The sequence below is a fragment of the Microcaecilia unicolor genome, chromosome 2 (genome assembly GCF_901765095.1).
Source record: "Microcaecilia unicolor chromosome 2, aMicUni1.1, whole genome shotgun sequence".
In the NCBI taxonomy this organism is placed as follows: domain Eukaryota; kingdom Metazoa; phylum Chordata; class Amphibia; order Gymnophiona; family Siphonopidae; genus Microcaecilia; species Microcaecilia unicolor.
Genome location: NC_044032.1, coordinates 513,271,112 through 513,288,805, shown reverse-complemented (window position 1 = coordinate 513,288,805; position 17,694 = coordinate 513,271,112). Strand labels below are relative to the sequence as shown.

The window sequence follows — 17,694 nt, the reverse complement described above, 5'->3', positions numbered from 1 at the left end:
TTATTCGTTCCCGCGACGGAGTGCAGTTGAAGACGCCCAAAATCGGCTTTCGATTATACCGATTTGGGCACCCGCGAGAGAAAGACATCCATCTCCCGATTTAATTCGGAATATATGCGTTTTTCTCTTTCGATTATTAGCTGGATAGTGTTTTTTCTGCGTTCAATGTATCTGGGTTTAAAAAAGGTTTGGACAAATTCCTGGAGGAAAAGTCCATAGTCTGCTATTGAGACTGACATGGGAAGCAACTGCTTGCCCTGGGATTTGTAGTATGTAGTGTTGCCGCAATTTGGGTTTCTGCAAGGTATGACCTGGCTTGGCCACTGTTTGGAAAACAGGATACTGGGATAGATAGACCATTGGTCTGACCCAGTATGGCTACTCTTATGTTCTACACTACTGCATATTCTCACAAATAGCTACACAACTTCACATATACACCAAGACACCCATCCAACTTCTTATGCATCCTAGTAATTTATTTATCTATAAAACCTATAAACATTGCAAAGGCACACATGCCGTACTGTATATAGCTACATGTACCTGTCTCTCTACTCTTCATACCCACATATCCCCACTATTCTACATTCTTGTATTCCCCCAGATATAAATACAACTCACAGACTTCTATACCCTGAAACAAATTCACAACTCACATACTTCTATACTTACATATCTACCATGCACACAACCACATGTCCCCTTATATATCCCCTTAAACAACTCCCACACATCCCATATATATTCTCTTTATAAAATCTATACCCCCATTATGCCCATGGACAGCATATGCACACTTTCTGAAAATCTTTGTTGGAAAGCATTCCTGATGCTATGCCTTACTTATTGTATGGTTTAACCCATGTGGATGTAATGTTTGCAGTTCATTAATCCAGTAGGTTTCTCTCTTATTGAGGTCATCTATTTTGCTTACACTCTCTATGATAGTAAGTTTTATGTCTTCTAAGGAATGATCACTCTGGTTAAAGTGTTGGGAAACAGGCAGATCTTTTTTACAATTGATTCTGGATTTGTGGTCAGTAAATCTTTCAAACATACATTGTTGAGTTTGCCCCACATACTGTAATCCACATTTCCCACATGTAATAAGATAGATGACAGATTTTGAGATGCAGGTTAAAACTTCCTTGATTTCGTAAGTAACGTTTGTTCTACTCTTAAATGTAGATGAGACATTGATAAATGGACAAGTAGTGCATTTCCTTTTTTCACAAAAATGACATCCGGGTGCTAAGACTACTGAAGTAGATGGTGGTCTGCATGCACGAATCAAGTTTCTGGTGAAATTAGGAGGCCACCTGTACAAAAAAAATTATTTCAGAAAAAAGCAATGACAAGGAACTATAAATAAGAACATTTTTCAAATAATACAAGATTTTTTAACTCCTTACAAGTACTTCCCCTCATTCTATAACAGGTTGCCTAAACTTAAGTGCCTTTTGTGCTCTTAAATGTATAGAACACTGCCATCCACGTGGGTAAGTGTACACTTACATGCAGTAATGGCAATAGTACATCTAGCACTGTTCTATAATTACGCACTTAAATGTCATAGTATGCAATTCTCAGAGGGTGTTCAGAGGGGTGGGGCATAGGCAGAGTCATCATTTATGCAGGCAGCTTACAGAATACTGTAAGTAATGCATGTAAATATCAAATCTAGCTGCTAACATTTGTGAGAGCCCTAGAGCTATTGTACATGTTAGTGTCTATATTTAGGCGTACCAATACCAGTTACACTAGTATTCTATAATGACATTTACAGAACTGCCTCCATTCTGTAAAGATTCATAAATCCCTGGGGGAAGTAGCAACAGCAGATAAAATAATTATCCTGTTAAGAACTCAAGTTAGGCAGTTCCTTTCCATTTTTCTCAAATTCTGAGATGTTCAGTGGAATTGCAACAAGAAAATAGCCTAAAAAAACTACCATAAGAAATAACATTTTAAATCACATAAAGAAAGTAATCTGATAACAGGTTGTTTAGGTTAAATGGATAGAAAGGTAGAAAGGTGTGTAGGAGCAAAACAAGCACTGTAAAACTCTATGAGCTAGATTCTATATGACGCCTGAAAAACTCCGCAGAGAAAAAATTTCCACCTAAGCATATTCTATAAGCCGCACCTAGATTTAGGCACGGTATACAGAATACGCTTAGTTGATATCCTAGCGCCTAAAACTACATGCATCCATTTACACACAGGAAAACATGGCATAAAATATCAGCACATAGATTTTGGCACAGAGAGGTATATTTTATAACAGTGCGTGTAAATTTTGGAATGCCCATTTCCACACCAATAACCACACCTATTTTTTGGCTGTGTGCATTAGAATTTAGGTGGTGTGTTGCAGAATTTGCTTAGGGATATATTTACTAAGGCGTACTATAGGCACATTGGTATTTGTAATGTGACATGCATTAAATTCTAATGCGCCCACAGCTTCCCCTAAATAACACACACATAGTTCTCATATATATATATACATTTACCAAAAACAACCATTATATCAATTATAAATCTTTATTCATATAACAAATTAAATATTTCACATTATTGTTCAATACACAACTTTAAAATCCACTCACATCAACCAATTCATTGATGTGAGTGGATTTTAAAGTTGTGTATTGAACAATAATGTGAAATATTTAATTTGTTATATGAATAAAGATTTATAATTGATATAATGGTTGTTTTTGGTAAATGCTTGTATGCTATCACAACTAATAGAATTGATTGAACCTAGGTTTGGAAAATTGTTATAATATATATATATATATATAGTAAACTCATATGAATTACCATACTGTAAAAAGACATAATAAAAAAATTATAAAAATTTGTTAAGAATGCATTTACATGTATTTAATATTCATGTTTTTTCTGGTCCATCATAATAGATTTTAATATTGCATATTTTTAATTCATTATGATCTTTGTATTTTGCTAGACCCCGATGCAGGTGTGTGGGGTCTTCTCAATAAAGAATCTTCCATTGTCCAGTTCCTGAAGGTCTATTTGTGCTTCTTTTGTTGGACCTGACTGACCATCTGAGGAACAAGCTGCCATCTAGAGGTATCTGCATCAGGTCATCTACCTTTGTATATGTGCTGCGGGTTCAGATTGACTCTTTTACTTAGGAGACTAGTTAAGGATTTATGAGTGTTTACTCTAAGCTGTTTCTATAATAAGACTCCCTGTGCCTTCTTTGCACATTATCTTTTATGCTCTTATAAATAAATGCACATTATCTTTTCTGCTCTTTTAATAAATGCACACTTTATTTTTACAATACTTGGTTGTGGCGTTAGTCCTTTCTATTATTTAGAATGCAGTGAGCTCGAATCTAAGGATAAGAGGGAACACATTTGCTTCTGACACTTTACCTACTGAAGCTGTTATCACCAGAGACCTATTTCTGTTTGATTTAAGCTAAGTGTCAGATACCCCAATAACACCCCAAAAAAGGTAGTATCTTTATGCGCTCGCAGGTGCTTATTTTTCACCTATTTTGTAAAGATGCATAAGTGCCTATGGTGCTCATTTCCAAAACACATTGATGTCTCAAAAAAGTCTATCTGCCTAAAATGTCCAAATTGCGATTTTGGAATGGTAGAATTTGGATGTCCTACATTTCAGTTCATCCAGTGATAATCGAAAGGGAAGAAATGTCCAAGTCCTGTTTCAGTCACGTTAAGGGTACAAAAAGGTGGTCTGATTGAGCAGCTGACCACTGGAGGAATTAAGTCATAACCTCTCATGAATCCCCCCAGTGGTTGCTGTCTTCCTTTCTCCCCTGAAAGTGAAACCAGAAAGGAATACCAGGCTCTATGACAGCGTCAGGTATTATGGGCATTCTGAACAAAGCAGCGCGCAAGTCTGAAGAGTAACCTAGTAATCAGTGCAGTAGACTGTAAACCAGGGGACCCAGGTTCAATTCCCACTTCAGCTCTCTTTTTTTTCCCTTTTAAATTGTGAGCCCTCCTGAGACAGACACATACCTACTGTAACTAAATATTTATGACATCAAAACTGAAGGCTACTGAGGTAATGTACAGTCAGGTGTAGTAGGTATTTCCCTGTTTCTGGAGGGCTCAGTATTTAAAATAAAAGATTTCTAGGGATATATGAACCTGGGTTTCCTGTTTACAATCCACTGCACTGACCAATAGGAAGCTTCTCTGCTCTGCAAAGATACCTGTATGGCTATTTCTGTAAAAATGCTGCTAGACAGACGTCCTTGTCTCTGGATTTTTGGCATTCCTAATTTGGATGTTTCACTTTGTAAAATGGCTGTTCATTTTGGACATTTTCACAAATTTTTGAACAGGGAACAACCTGCATTTCCTGTTCACCTGTTTGAAAATGGCTGTGAGATGGACTTTTTCTGGACATCATCAGCAGGACTTCCCAATTCTGACTTCAATGTCCTTTCGAAAATGTCCCTCCATGCGTCTTTATAAAATAATAGCATAAATCCTGCAGAAATTGTGCTGACATTGAAGCTTTAGACAATCACACTTGCCTGGGAGTAGGCATTAATGATAATGTGTAAAGTATACATCTAAAATTGTGATTCTGCTTCACCCAAACTCTGCCACAGAACACACTCTGATGCCACTTACAAGTACATGCCTAAGCGCACCATGTGTAATTTTAGAACCTCAATGGTGCATATTTCAAATGAGCACTTTTGAAATGCTTTATAGCAATGGTGTAATGATGATTGATTTTTTGGCAGGGTCTGAGGTTCAGGTTCAGTTTATTTGATATACCACAAAACTTTCAAACAAGAAATCTGAGTGGTTTACAATGTAAAATTAGAGATTATTGGGGGAAGGATAACAAGATCAAGGGAAAAGAATACAGACTTGACAAGCGAGACATAAGGATAATGGAGACTAGGGAAAAAAATTACAATTTTTAAAATCAGGGATAAGTAACAGAAGGGAGAAAACAAATAGGTAACAATCCAGCTCATTTTCGAAAGTGATCGCCGGCCATTTTCCGACATAAATCGGAAGATGGCTGGTGATCTCTCAAACCCGGCCAAATTGGTATAATCGAAAGCCAATTTTGGCCGGGTTTAACTGAACTCCGTCGCACCGCCGGCGAAAATGAAAAGGGGTGTGTAAACGGCGAAGCAAAGGCGGGACATGGGCAGGCATGGGCGGGGTTAAGAAATGGCCGGCTTTAGGCCATAATGGGAAAAAAAGCGGCATTGAGCATTTCGCCGCTTTTACTTGGTCCCTTTATCTTCACGACCAAGTCTCAAAAAGGTGCCCTAACTGACCAGGTGACCACCGAAGGGAATCGGGGATCACCTCCTCGTACTACCCCAGTGGTCACCAACCCCCTCCCACCCAAAAAAACCCAATGTTAAAACATTTTTTGCCACCCTCTATGCCAGCCTCAAATGTCATATCCAGCTCCCTGATAGCAGTATGCAAGTCCCTGGAGCAGTTTTTTAATGGGTGCAGTGCACTTCAGACAGGTAGACCCAGGCCCATCCCCCCACTACCTGTTACACTTGTGGTGGTAAATGGGAGCCCTCCAAAAACCCCCAAAACCCACTGTACCTACATGTAGGTGCCCCTCTTCACCCATAAGGGCTATGGTAATGGTGGATAGTTGTGGGGAGTGGGTTTGGGGGGGGCTCAGCACCCAAGGGAAGGGAGATATGCACCTGCTTTTTAAAATAATTTTTTACATTTTTAGAAGTGCCCCCTAGGGTGCCCAGTTGGTGTCCTGGTATGTCAGGGGGACCAGTACACTACAAATTCTGGCTCCTCCCATGGCCAAATGCCTTGGATTTGGCCGGGTTTGAGATGGCCAACATAAGTTTCCATTATCGATAAAAAATGAAACCGGCCATCTCAAACCCTGGCGAAATCCAATGCATTTGGCTGGTCGTAACCGTATTATCGAAACAAAAGATGGCCAGCCATCTTTTTCGAAAATAGGGTTCCAGCCAGCTCTTTGCAGCGCCGCCACAATACATCGCCAGCCATGTATTTCGCCGGCATCATTCGATTAGTCCCCTGAATGGAAACTGATACCAGAAATGCAAGGAGCAAAACACAAGCTGAAGAGTACAGATTAAGTTCCGGAACCGGAGGAAAATACCAATGAAAAATAATACGTTTTAAGCTCAGATTTGAACCTAAGTGAGCTTTCAAGCCTCAGATAAAGAGGGGGAGCATTCCAAAGTTTTGGGCCAGGAACACTGAAACAAGAGTTTCTGGTAGTATTAAAAAAAAAAAAAACCTTACCAAAGAATGGGACAACCAAGAGGCCCTTGGTAGTAGATCGCAAGGATCGTGTAGGAGATTAAAGGACCAGGAGGCTAGAGAGAAAAGAAGGCAAGCCTAAGGTCTGAATCTGGTGACAAAGAATATTAATTTTAAAGGGAATTCTATAAGATACTGGGGCCATGTGTTCTGAGAACAGGAGTGGAGTGATGTGGTCAAACTTCCTGCGACCATGTTGAAGCTTGACAGCAGTATTCTGTATCACTTGAAGCCTATGAAACCGATGGACCAGTAAACCTATAAAGAGACAATTGCAATAATCCAGTTTGGAAAGGACCAAGTGTAAGAAGATACAAAAAGAACTAGGTTCTAGGAAAGAATGGACTGAACAAATCTGTCAGAGTATGGAAAGAGGAAGAAACAATCCGCGCAATATGAGTCTTGAGGGCGTTAATAGTTACATTCAAGATTTTTGTGGATGTGGCAGGGTCTGAAGATAACAGAGGTGGGCTGTAGAAATATGGTACAATCTGAGGCTTACTGCCCAAGTTTAAAAACCTCAAACCTAGAGCCTAGATTTGAGGCCTAAGGGTTTGCTTGCTGAATGACTTGGGTCAGATTGGTCTGTTGCTTAAGTTTCTATTCCTCACAAGGAGGGTTAGCAGCAGGGAAACGAAACTGATCAGAAACACATGAAGCTGGTAAATAACACCTATGGTAGGTGTGAAAGAACGGGGAGCTCAGAAAGGGGGGGCTGTTCACACCTTTGTGAGAAGAGAACATTTTGCGGTCAGGATGAAATTTGATGAAAAAATTGATAAGCAGATCCATGAGAACCCATAGAGTTTAATGCAGTCAGGAGAGTATAAAAGATGGCAACCTTTAGTGCAAGTAAGAGAGAATTCCTGGATGTCAGACTGATAGGGTCCTGCTGCACGGACCTCTTCTTGAAAGAATTTATGCGTGCAATTGTATGTTACTTGGTGAGTATTAAAATCTGTAATCTTCAGAACTAAAAACCGTTTCTCCTTCTCTTTCTTACCAAACACAAGTGATGGAATCAGATGTATATAATAATAGATTTTCCCAGATTCTACCTGACATTAGACAATCAGTCTAACCGATGAAAATTACAAGTTAGGTACCCTCTCTATATAGCAGAATATTATCAGACTCAGTATAAAGAAGACAGGCACATGCCTGTTGGAATGAGATGGAGTCTGGAGGTCTTAATGAGGCAGCCTGGGGTCCCCCAGTGCTCGGTGTAATGCCTGGTCTACTGGTCAACTCCTCTAATAAGATCTAGAGAGAAGGGAGACTGGAATGGGACCATAAAATTCTTCAGGGCCTTGGGGAGATAGATGGAGGGAAGATGAATTTGTTCTCTCTTTTATTTTCTTACTCAATCATTCACTCTCTCACTTTCTATTTCCCCTCTTCTCTCTTCCCTGGGGCTCACTTTATGGGTATGTAACCTGTGTGGCTCCACAGGGCACTACTGTCCTCTCCTAACTTGGCCTGCAAGGTCAAAGAAGAATACTTCCCCCATAATGGGATTGGAGGGCAGAAGCAGAGAACAGCCATGGAGTCTTCCGTCTTTTGTAGCAGCCTCTGCTCCCATGGGTGAAGCAGCTTTGATTTCTCCTTGATGATGCTCTGTTGAAGAGAAGTAGAACTGTGGCAAGGCTGGAGGCTTACCAGTGGCAGGTCTGATGCTCACAAGGTGGAAGTGCTGCAAAGAATGTGATCTGTAATGGCATTATAGCAGCAAAAAATGGAGATTGAGCTGGTGGGGGTTGGACAGCCAGACAGTGATAGGACATGTTCAGAATGCTTTGCAGGAAGGACTACCTCTGAAGGAGGGGGGAGTCAGTTGCAGGGCAGTGAAGGCCATGTGGGAGTTCAGAGAACAAAAGCCAAGAAGGATAATAGAACAGAACAAGAGACACAGAACAGAACGTTGAGGAACACTTCTTGTGAAGAGTTTGATGAAGAGTTATTCACAGAAATGATGCTAGATAGTATCTAAGTTGATGATGCAGAAGAGGGAGACAGATTCAGAAAATCAGACTGGAAAGAGTTGAAGCATTTTCTGTGCATATTGTGGTAAAGGTCTTTGGCCAGAAAAAGAAATAATGAGACAAGGCGGTATTTTGCTAGCTAGCACAAGGGGATTAAGAAAATTTTTGTTTCCTAAAAAAGAAAAGCCTACAAGATGCCACTTTGAATGAAAAAGGGAAGATACTGGCATATAGAGACATATATTTTTTTTTTAAAAGGCCGCTGAATGAGACAGACATGTTTTGAGGCTCCGCGTGGATTTCTTTTAGCGATGCCAAAACGCAGAGGCCGGACCGCTGCCGCTACCCCCCAGCAGCAGAACTTACCAATTCGTCCCGAGACCATTCTTTCATATCTTCAGCGGACTCCAGTCGGGAGCTGGCCCGCTTGTTCCATCCAGGGTAGTTGGAGACACGGAGTGGAACTTAGGGTTGGAGATCACCTTGAGCCCCGACATAAGAGTTACTCCCCCACAGCCACGAGGAAGCAGTTCCCCTATTGCGGCTTCCTCAGTCCTGGAAGATACAGGAAATGTAGGACGGGAGGTACAACAAGATCTTTTAGGGGAGCAGGGGAGTTTTCAAACTCCTCGAGACACTGCAGAGATGGCATCGTCGACGGAATGTCAGGCTCCAGTCGAGAAACAGAAATTTCCTTTCAACAATCTGAGGTACGGATCAACCAATTTGCTGTCTTTTTTGAATAAGCCTAAAGAAGTGACTTTAGATAATCTTTGGACATTAATAGCGGATTTTGCTAAAGTAATATGCCCCCAGGTTAAAAAAGTGTCAGAAGAATTAGAATACTTATAAGGGAATTTGAAAGAAACTGAAGGTGAGATAAAAACTTTAAATCAAAAGGTCCTTAATCAGGAAAGGGATATACAACAGATTCAACAAGTACAAAATAGTATACTCAAGCATTTAATGAATCTCAGAAGGAAAACTGAAATGTTTGAGAATTTCTCAAAAAGTAATAATTTGTGTTTTATTAATTTTCCCTTACAAAAAACAGTTTCTCCTCATGAGATGTTAAAAATTATCTTAAAGAGGTCTTTGAGGTTGGGGAAGAGAATATCCCCCATTTCCCCAGGTGTATTACCTTCCTATTAAGGGTGAAGAGAATCAACAATCTCAAGAAAATCAGGCTTTAGATGTTTCAGCTTTGCTAGAAACATCAGATATAGAACAACTACCAACAACAACTCTGGTGGCTACTGTGGCCTTGACTCCAGATAAAATTTGGATTTTGAGATTGTTCTTTTGAAATAAAGAAAAGACATTTAAAGGATGTAAAGTCCGAATTTATCCGGATGTTTTGAGGGATACTCAAAAAAGATGTCAGAAATGTCTTCAATTAAAATCACAAGCACTTCAATTAGGCGCTTCATTTTTCCTTAAATATCCTTGCAAATGTTTGATCGGTTATCAATCACAGAAATATGTTTATTATGATCCTTCTCAATTGGAGGCTTTCATAACAGCCAGACAATAGTTGGGAAATATTAACAACTTGTAAACTCTGGATAATTAATAATGTAAATCTGTAACACGTCACGATTTCCTTTATTTAAATTTGATATTCTTTTATATTTCTCATTTAGGCATCTTAGATCCATATTGTGGACTTATGTGAAGTTAAAATTATATCTTTTTCCTAAAAATGTTTTCTACTTAATTATATTGTTTTATAACTGAACTTTTATTTAAAAAAAAAAAGCCATGATGAGTCAGACCAAGGTCCACTGAGCCCAACAGCATTCTGTCTCTGGCAATGATCAGTCTAGGTCACAAGAATCTGGTAGATCCCAAAAGTAGATTTACAGCTCATTTCAAGGGATAAGTACAGACTCTCCAAAGTCTCTCTGGCTAATAATTTTTCATGGAATTTTCCTCCAGGAACTTCTTCAAACCTCTTTTGAATTCTACTATGTTAGTCACCTATATCATATTTTCTGGTCCACAGCTTTTTTTTAATTTTATTTTTATATGCATTTATACATAACTCAAGTACATAAAATTAATTTGAAAGACATTACTTAAAAATAAAGGAAATGTACAAAAAGAATAAATAAATATACTTTTGTAAGAATATCAAACAACCTCCAATATAGGAAATAAGGGGGGGGGGGGGGGGGGGAGAGAGACAATTCTTACAGGACCTGAGGAAAGCCCATAAATCAAAAGAAAAGAAAACATGAAAATTCTTAACTGCAGATCTGAAGAATTAACAAAAGCCTGCAAACTTTCTTTCTGACAACTGGGCTACCAGAAGAAGTAGACACAGCTAAAGGAGTAGGAGGTTTCCTTGCTTCAAGAAAATTCTTTAAATATTCTGGGTCCAGAAAAACATCAAGAAACTTTGCAATCATTTGCAAGGAAATTGTAAGAAAAAAAAAAATCCCACCTAGAGCCACAAATTGAGATTTATAGGCCAAAAAGCCTTATGTCTTTACTAAGCAGCTTTCAAAGTCAGGAAATATCATTATTTTATGTACCAGAAAACTCATATCCCTATAGCAGAAATATAACCAGAGGATCCAATTACAATCATGCTCCAAGGCAAAGGAGGCTTATCCACATCACTTTAGTAGTTACCAGGCCAGAGCTCTCAAAAAACCCAGTAAGATCAAAATCAGTCCCAGCACACTCCTTCTTTGTAGCAGGGTTTAAAAAAGGTTTGGACAAGTTCCCAAAAGAAAAGTCAATAAACCATTACTATAATGGACTTGGGAATATCCACTGCATATTCCTGGGATAAGCAGCATAAAATCTGTTTTACTCTTGGGATCTTGCCAGATACCTGGATTGGCCATGATTGGAAACAGGACACTGGGCTTAATGGTGATGCTTACATTCTTATGCTTCCTGGCCATCCGCATTACCCAAATCCACGTAGTATGTCTTTGTAACAAGTGGCATTGAATCACAGGGGATCTGCAAAGTTTTCACTGAATACTTCTACAGTATCTCCAGCAGTGACAAAACTAGTGACTTTGGGAAATTAATGAATCTCAAATTTAACCAACAATCATGATTTTCCAGCACCTCTAACTTCTGATGAATATTTGAATTATCTTTCATTAATGTTACTTGAACAGATTTTAAAGTCTCTCTCAGAGATTCAGTTCCTTATAGTTGTCTCTCCTGCTTCATAATAGCTTCCCTACATTGCTTAATGTGTGTTTAGGCAGACTCAGAGACCAGCAAAATATTATCCATGTGTTCCATCAAGGACTGCTCGAAATCTCCTGGTTCCAAACTTCATCTAAAGTAATCTTCTCCATTTCTTCCTTTGATCTCTTGGATTTTAGAGACCTCAACCAAATTTTTCCTTCTATTCTATCATTTCTAATGTGCACTCTGCATCTCATGGAGTTGTATACAAATATACCAATCCATCCTTGTTTCAAAAAGTATCTGAGATTCATTCTCTAGACCAGACCTTCTTCAACACAAGATACTTCATTTGGTCTCTTGTTCATGAAATGCATTGTGGTAGCAGCTCACTTGTTCAAAATGGGTCATCTAGTTTTTCCTACACTTTGGGGGCTCATTTTCAAAGCACTTAGACTTACAAAGTTCCATAGGTTACTATCCACCTTATAACTGAAAGAGAAAAACGCCTAGATTTTGACCCAAATCGGGAGATAGACGTTTATCTCACAAAAACAAATAAATCGGTATAATGGAAAGCCGATTTTGGACGTTTTCAACTGCACTCCATCGCGGAAGCGTACAAAGTTGACGGGGGCGTGTCGGAGGTGTGGCAAAGGTGGAACTGGGGCGTGGTTATCGGCCGAGGAGAGATGGGCGCCTTTCGCTGATAATGGAAAAAAGTATGCGTTTGTAGCTAGAATTTAGGGCACTTTTCCTGGACCCTGTTTTTTCACGAATAAGGCCCCCAAAAGTGCCCTAAATGACCAGATTACCACCGGAGGGAATCAGGGATGACCTCCCCTGACTCCCCCAGTGGTCACTAACCCCCTCCCACCACAAAAAATGATGTTTCACAACTTTTTATTTTCACCCTCAAATGTCATACCCACCTCCCTGGCAGCAGTATGCAGGTCCCTGGAGCAGTTGTTAGGGGGTGCAGTGGACTTCAGGCAGGTGGACCCAGGCCCATCCCCCCCCCACCTGTTACAATTGTGCTGCTTAATGCTTTAGTCGTCCAACCCCCCCAAACCCACTGTACCCACATGTAGGTGCCCCCCTTCATCCCTTAGGGCTATAGTAATGGTGTAGACTTGTGGGCAGTAGGTTTTGAGGGGGATTTGGGGGGCTCAACACACAAGGGAAGGGTGCTATGCACCTGGGAGCTCTTTTACCTTTTTTTTTGTTTTTGTAAAAGTGCCCCCTAGGGTGCCCGGTTGGTGTCCTGGCATGTGAGGGGGACCAGTGCACTACGACTCCTGGCCCCTCCCACGAACAAATGCCTTGGATTTATTCGTTTTTGAGCTGGGCGCTTTCATTTTCCATTATCACTGAAAAACAAAAACGCCCAGCTCACAAATTGTCGAATAAAACATGGACGTCTATTTTTTTTCGAAAATACGGTTCGGTCTGCCCCTTCACGGACCCGTTCTCGGAGATAAACGCCCATGGAGATAGACATTTTCGTTCAATTATGCCCCTCTATGGAACTTTGTAAATCTAGGTGCTTTGAAAATACATCTCTTTCACGCTTATTTTCGAAAGAGAAGGACGCCCATTTTCCAACACAAATCAGGAGATGGGCGTCCTTCTCCCAAGGTCGCCCAAATCGGCATAATCGAAAGCCGATTTTGGGCGTCCTCAACTGCTTTCCGTTGTGGGGACGAACAAATTTCACGGGGGCGTGTCGGTAGTGTACCGAAGGTGGGACGGGGGCGTGGTTAAGAGATGGGCGTTCTCTGCCGATAATGGAAAAAAGAAGGGCCTCCTCACAAGCATTTTGCCGACTTTACTTGCTCCCTTTTTTTTCACGACCAACCCTCGAAAAGGTGGCCAAACTGACCAGATGACCACTGGAGGGAATCGAGGATCACCTCCCCTTACTCCCCCAGGGGTCACTAACCCCCTCCTACACAAAAAAACAAAGTTTAAAACCATTTGTTTTCCAGCCTCTATGCCAGCCTCAAATGTCATACCCAGCTCCATCACAGCAGTATGCAGGTAGGTCCCTGGAGCAGTTTTAGTGGGTGCAGTGCACTTCAGGCAGGCGGACCCAGGCCCATCCCCCCCTACCTGTTACACTTGTGGTAGTAAATGTGAGCCCTCCAAAACTACTACTACTACTTAACATTTCTAAAGCGCTACTAGGCCCACTGTGCCAACATCTAGGTGCCCCCCTTCACCCATAAGGGCTATGGCAGTGGTGTACAGATGTAGGGAGTGGGTTTTGGGGTTTTTGGGGGGCTCAGCACCCAAAGGAAGGGAGCTATGCACCTGTGAGCAATTTATGAAGTCCACTACAGTGCCCTCTAGGGTGCCCGGTTGGTGTCCTGGCAGGTGAGGGGGGACCAGTGCACTATGAATGCTGGCTCTTCCCACGACCAAATGCCTTGGATTTGGTTGTTTTTGAGATGGGCATTCTCGGTTTCCATTATTGGCGAAAAATGAGGTCGCCCAGCTCCAAGGTCTGCGATCTCAACATTTAGGTTGACCATCTCTAAGGTCGACCTAAATGTTGAGATTTGGGCGTCCCCGACCGTATAATCGAAACGAAAGATGGACGCCCATCTTGTTTCGATTATGCGGGTGGAGAAGGGTAGTTAGTGGGGTTCCTCAGGGGTCTGTGCTAGGACCGCTGCTTTTTAATATATTTATAAATGATTTAGAGACGGGAGTAACTAGCGAGGTAATTAAATTTGCTGATGACACAAAGTTATTTAAAGTCGTTAACTAGCGACAGGATTGTGAAAAATTACAGAAGGACCTTACGAGACTGGGAGACTGGGCGGCTAAATGGCAGATGACGTTTAATGTGAGCAAGTGCAAGGTGATGCATGTGGGAAAAAAGAACCCGAATTATAGCTACGTCATGCAAGGTTCCACGTTAGGAGTTACGGACCAAGAAAGGGATCTGGGTGTCGTCGTCGATAATACACTGAAACCTTCTGCTCAGTGTGCTGCTGCGGCTAGGAAAGTGAATAGAATGTTGGGTATTATTAGGAAAGGTATGGAAAACAGGTGTGAGGATGTTATAATGCCGTTGTATCGCTCCATGGTGCGACCGCACCTTGAGTATTGTGTTCAATTCTGGTCGCCGCTTCTCAAGAAAGATATAGTAGAATTGGAAAAGGTGCAGCGAAGGGCGACTAAAATGATAGCGGGGATGGGACGACTTCCCTATGAAGAAAGACTAAGGAGGCTAGGGCTTTTCAGCTTGGAGAAGAGACGGCTGAGGGGAGACATGATAGAGGTATATAAAATAATGAGTGGAGTGGAACAGGTGGATGTGAAGCGTCTGTTCACGCTTTCCAAAAATGCTAGGACTAGGAGGCATGCAATGAAACTACAGTGTAGTAAATTTAAAACAAATCAGAGAAAAGTTTTCTTCACCCAACGTGTAATTAAACTCTGGAATTCGTTGCCGGAGAAAGTGGTGAAGGCGGTTAGCTTAGCAGAGTTTAAAAAGGGGTTGGACGGTTTCCTAAAGGACAAGTCCATAAGCCACTACTAAACGGACTTGGAAAAATCCACAATTCCAGGAATAGCATGTATAGAATGTTTGTACGTTTGGGAAGCTTGCCAGGTGCCCTTGGCCTGGATTGGCCGCTGTCGTGGACGGGATGCTGGGCTCGATGGACCCTTGGTCTTTTCCCAGTGTGGCATTACTTACGTACTTATGTACTTATCTGTAAATTTGAAAACTAGATTTTCAGATTTCAAAACTGCCAGGAAGTATTAGAGACAGTGGCGTAGCCAAGGGTGGGCCTGGGTGGGCCCAGGCCCACCCACTTTGGGCTCAGGCCCACCCATTAGCAGCACACCTATGATGTGGCTGGCAGGGCTCCCCAAGCCCCACCAGCCAAGAACTCACAACTGTCTCTCCTGCATACCTTGTAAATAGCAGATCTTTGCCTGCAGCGAGCAGTGACTGATACATACTATTCACACTGGCCCCACAGCCTTCCCTCTGATGTATTCCCACCTATGCAAAAACAGGAAGTTGCATCAGAGGGAAGGCTGTGGGGCCAGCATGAGCAGTGTGTATTAGTTGCTGCTCGCTGCCAATGAAAATCTGCTATTTAAAAGGTATGAGGGGGATGTTTGAAAGACCATATGGCTTGCAGGCGAGAGAGGGAGGGACCAAATCACTTGTGGGACAGGACGGAGTTCTGCCCACCCATCTTAGGCCCAGGCCCACCCAAAATTGGATGTCAGGCTACGCCCATGATTAGAAATCTCTTTCTTTTACTAAAAGTGTGCTGAGCTGTTCCCCTCCCCCACCCCACCTGGTTTTCAGCAGTCATTTTAAACACTTAGGTGTGGTGGTTTCTGTTTCTGTGGAGAGAGTTGAGCAGCCTGGAGCTCTTTGCTTATCTGCTGCCTGAAGGAAACTCAAACAGATAAGAATTGTGCTGGCTTTATTGTGCTGGCTTTCCCTACCCTACAGCTGTGGTTTTACACATCGCTCCCTTCTAGGGTTACCATTTTTTGTCCTTAAAAAAAAGAGGACCCATGCCCCGCCCCATTTCACGCCCTCACCACGCTCCTTCACACCCACTCCCCATCCCTTGTCACACCTCGCCCCATCGCCACCTCTCCCCTTACTATCTTCCCTGGTGGTCTAGTGACTTCTTCGGGGCAGGAAAGAGCCCCCTCTTTCCTGCCCGGAGAACTGCTCTGCATCCTGTATGCTGCCTGTGACGGTCTCGGCGAGATTCAAAATGGCCGCCGAGAATTGAAGCGGCCTCGCAAGACTTCAATTCTCGGCGGCCATTTTGAATCTCGCCAAGACCGTCACAGGCAGCATACAGGATGCACAGCAGCGTGCCCCCGAAGTCACTAGACCACCAGGGAAAATCGTGAGTGAGGGGAGGTCCGCCGCCCGCAAGCAGGTCAGCGTCAGCCTGCTCATTTGTCCAGAAATCCGGACAAATTGGCAGGCTGGCCAAAACCCGTCCGGACGCCCGGACATGTCCTCAAAAAGAGGACATATCCGGGTAAATCCGGACGTATGGTAACCCTACTCCCTTCTATCTTTGTTTGTCCTTGTCACTGCAAATATATCTTTCCTAAAAAGATTTAAAAAAAAACAAACTGTTTTAATCTGCTCTGCAAATATTGTGATCTGATTGTTGTGTTTCTAACTGGTTTATAGATATCTGTAAATTTGAAAACTAGATTTTCAGACTTCAAAACTGCCAGGAAGTATTAGAAATCTCTTTCTTTTACTAAAAGTGTGCTGAGCTGTTCCCCTCCCCCACCCCACCCGGTTTTCAGCAGTCATTATAAACACTTAGGCCCAAATGCACTAAACGTTTTTCACTGTTAAATGAGCCCTCAAGGAAGAATTTCCTATCCTTTCCATGCACTAAAGCCTATTTTCCGACGACAGTAGCAGCTAACGAAAACTGATTGCAGATGAGCAATTCTTCTACAAATCCCATTGAAATGACATGCACTAACCTTTTCCGATTCGTTTAACGCAGGAGAACACCGTGAAATCTAACGAGAGTCTGTACCTCTCGTTAGGGCTGTCTGTCTGCTAGAAGTTAACAAAATCCAATAAAAAAAATAACTGGGGGGGGGGGGCGAAAACACGTCAGGGGCGTCCTTTATTGACGCCCCAGGTCGCCGCTGCTCCCCTCTCCCTCAGCACCAAAAAAGAAAAAAAAAAAAAGGATCGGGAGGGGGCAAAGGCACTCGTCATGAGCGTCCCGTATGGTAGTTTACCTACGTCAGAGGAGGGCGGGCCCAGGAAGAAAGAAGGGACGTCTGAGGAGGCCTTCTGACTCGCCGATCAGCTGTTCTTGCCCGTGCAGCAGAGGTGACAGGCGCTGCATGGGCCGGTAAGGCAAAGGGGGGGGGGTCGTTGGACGGGGGGGGGAGCGGCAGCCACGACCAAAGGGGGGGCGGCGGGGGAGGGGCACGGGACCGGAGCATGGCAGGAGGCGGAGCTAGTGTGGGAGAATTCAGGAAGGGAGGAGGGCCGGCCCGGGGCTGCTAAAATTGGAGATTTTTCGTGCCGGGGGGGGGGGGGGGGGGGGAAGCGGGGAGCAGCGGGGGGGGGGGGGGGGGAGGCGTCCATACAGGACGCTCATGATGAGTGCCTTTGCCCCCTCCCGAAACACACGTGTTTGTGAAGTTTTTTTTTTGTTTTGACAGCTGGGCCTTTGTGGCATGCGCAGAGCAGCCAGCAT

At 42.6% G+C, this 17,694-nt stretch overlaps 1 protein-coding gene across 1 annotated transcript in view; it reads right to left on the bottom strand.

The window, feature by feature from the left end:
* Nucleotides 1–365: 365 nt before the first annotated feature.
* The window catches only part of LOC115461429, a 453,017-nt gene continuing 435,688 nt past the window's right edge, over nt 366–17,694 (bottom strand). Inside the window, exon 20 of the mRNA XM_030191224.1 lies at nt 366–1,322. Coding sequence (XP_030047084.1) covers nt 836–1,322 — 487 coding nt within the window. The 3' untranslated portion in view covers nt 366–835. The remainder of the gene's footprint in view (nt 1,323–17,694) is intronic.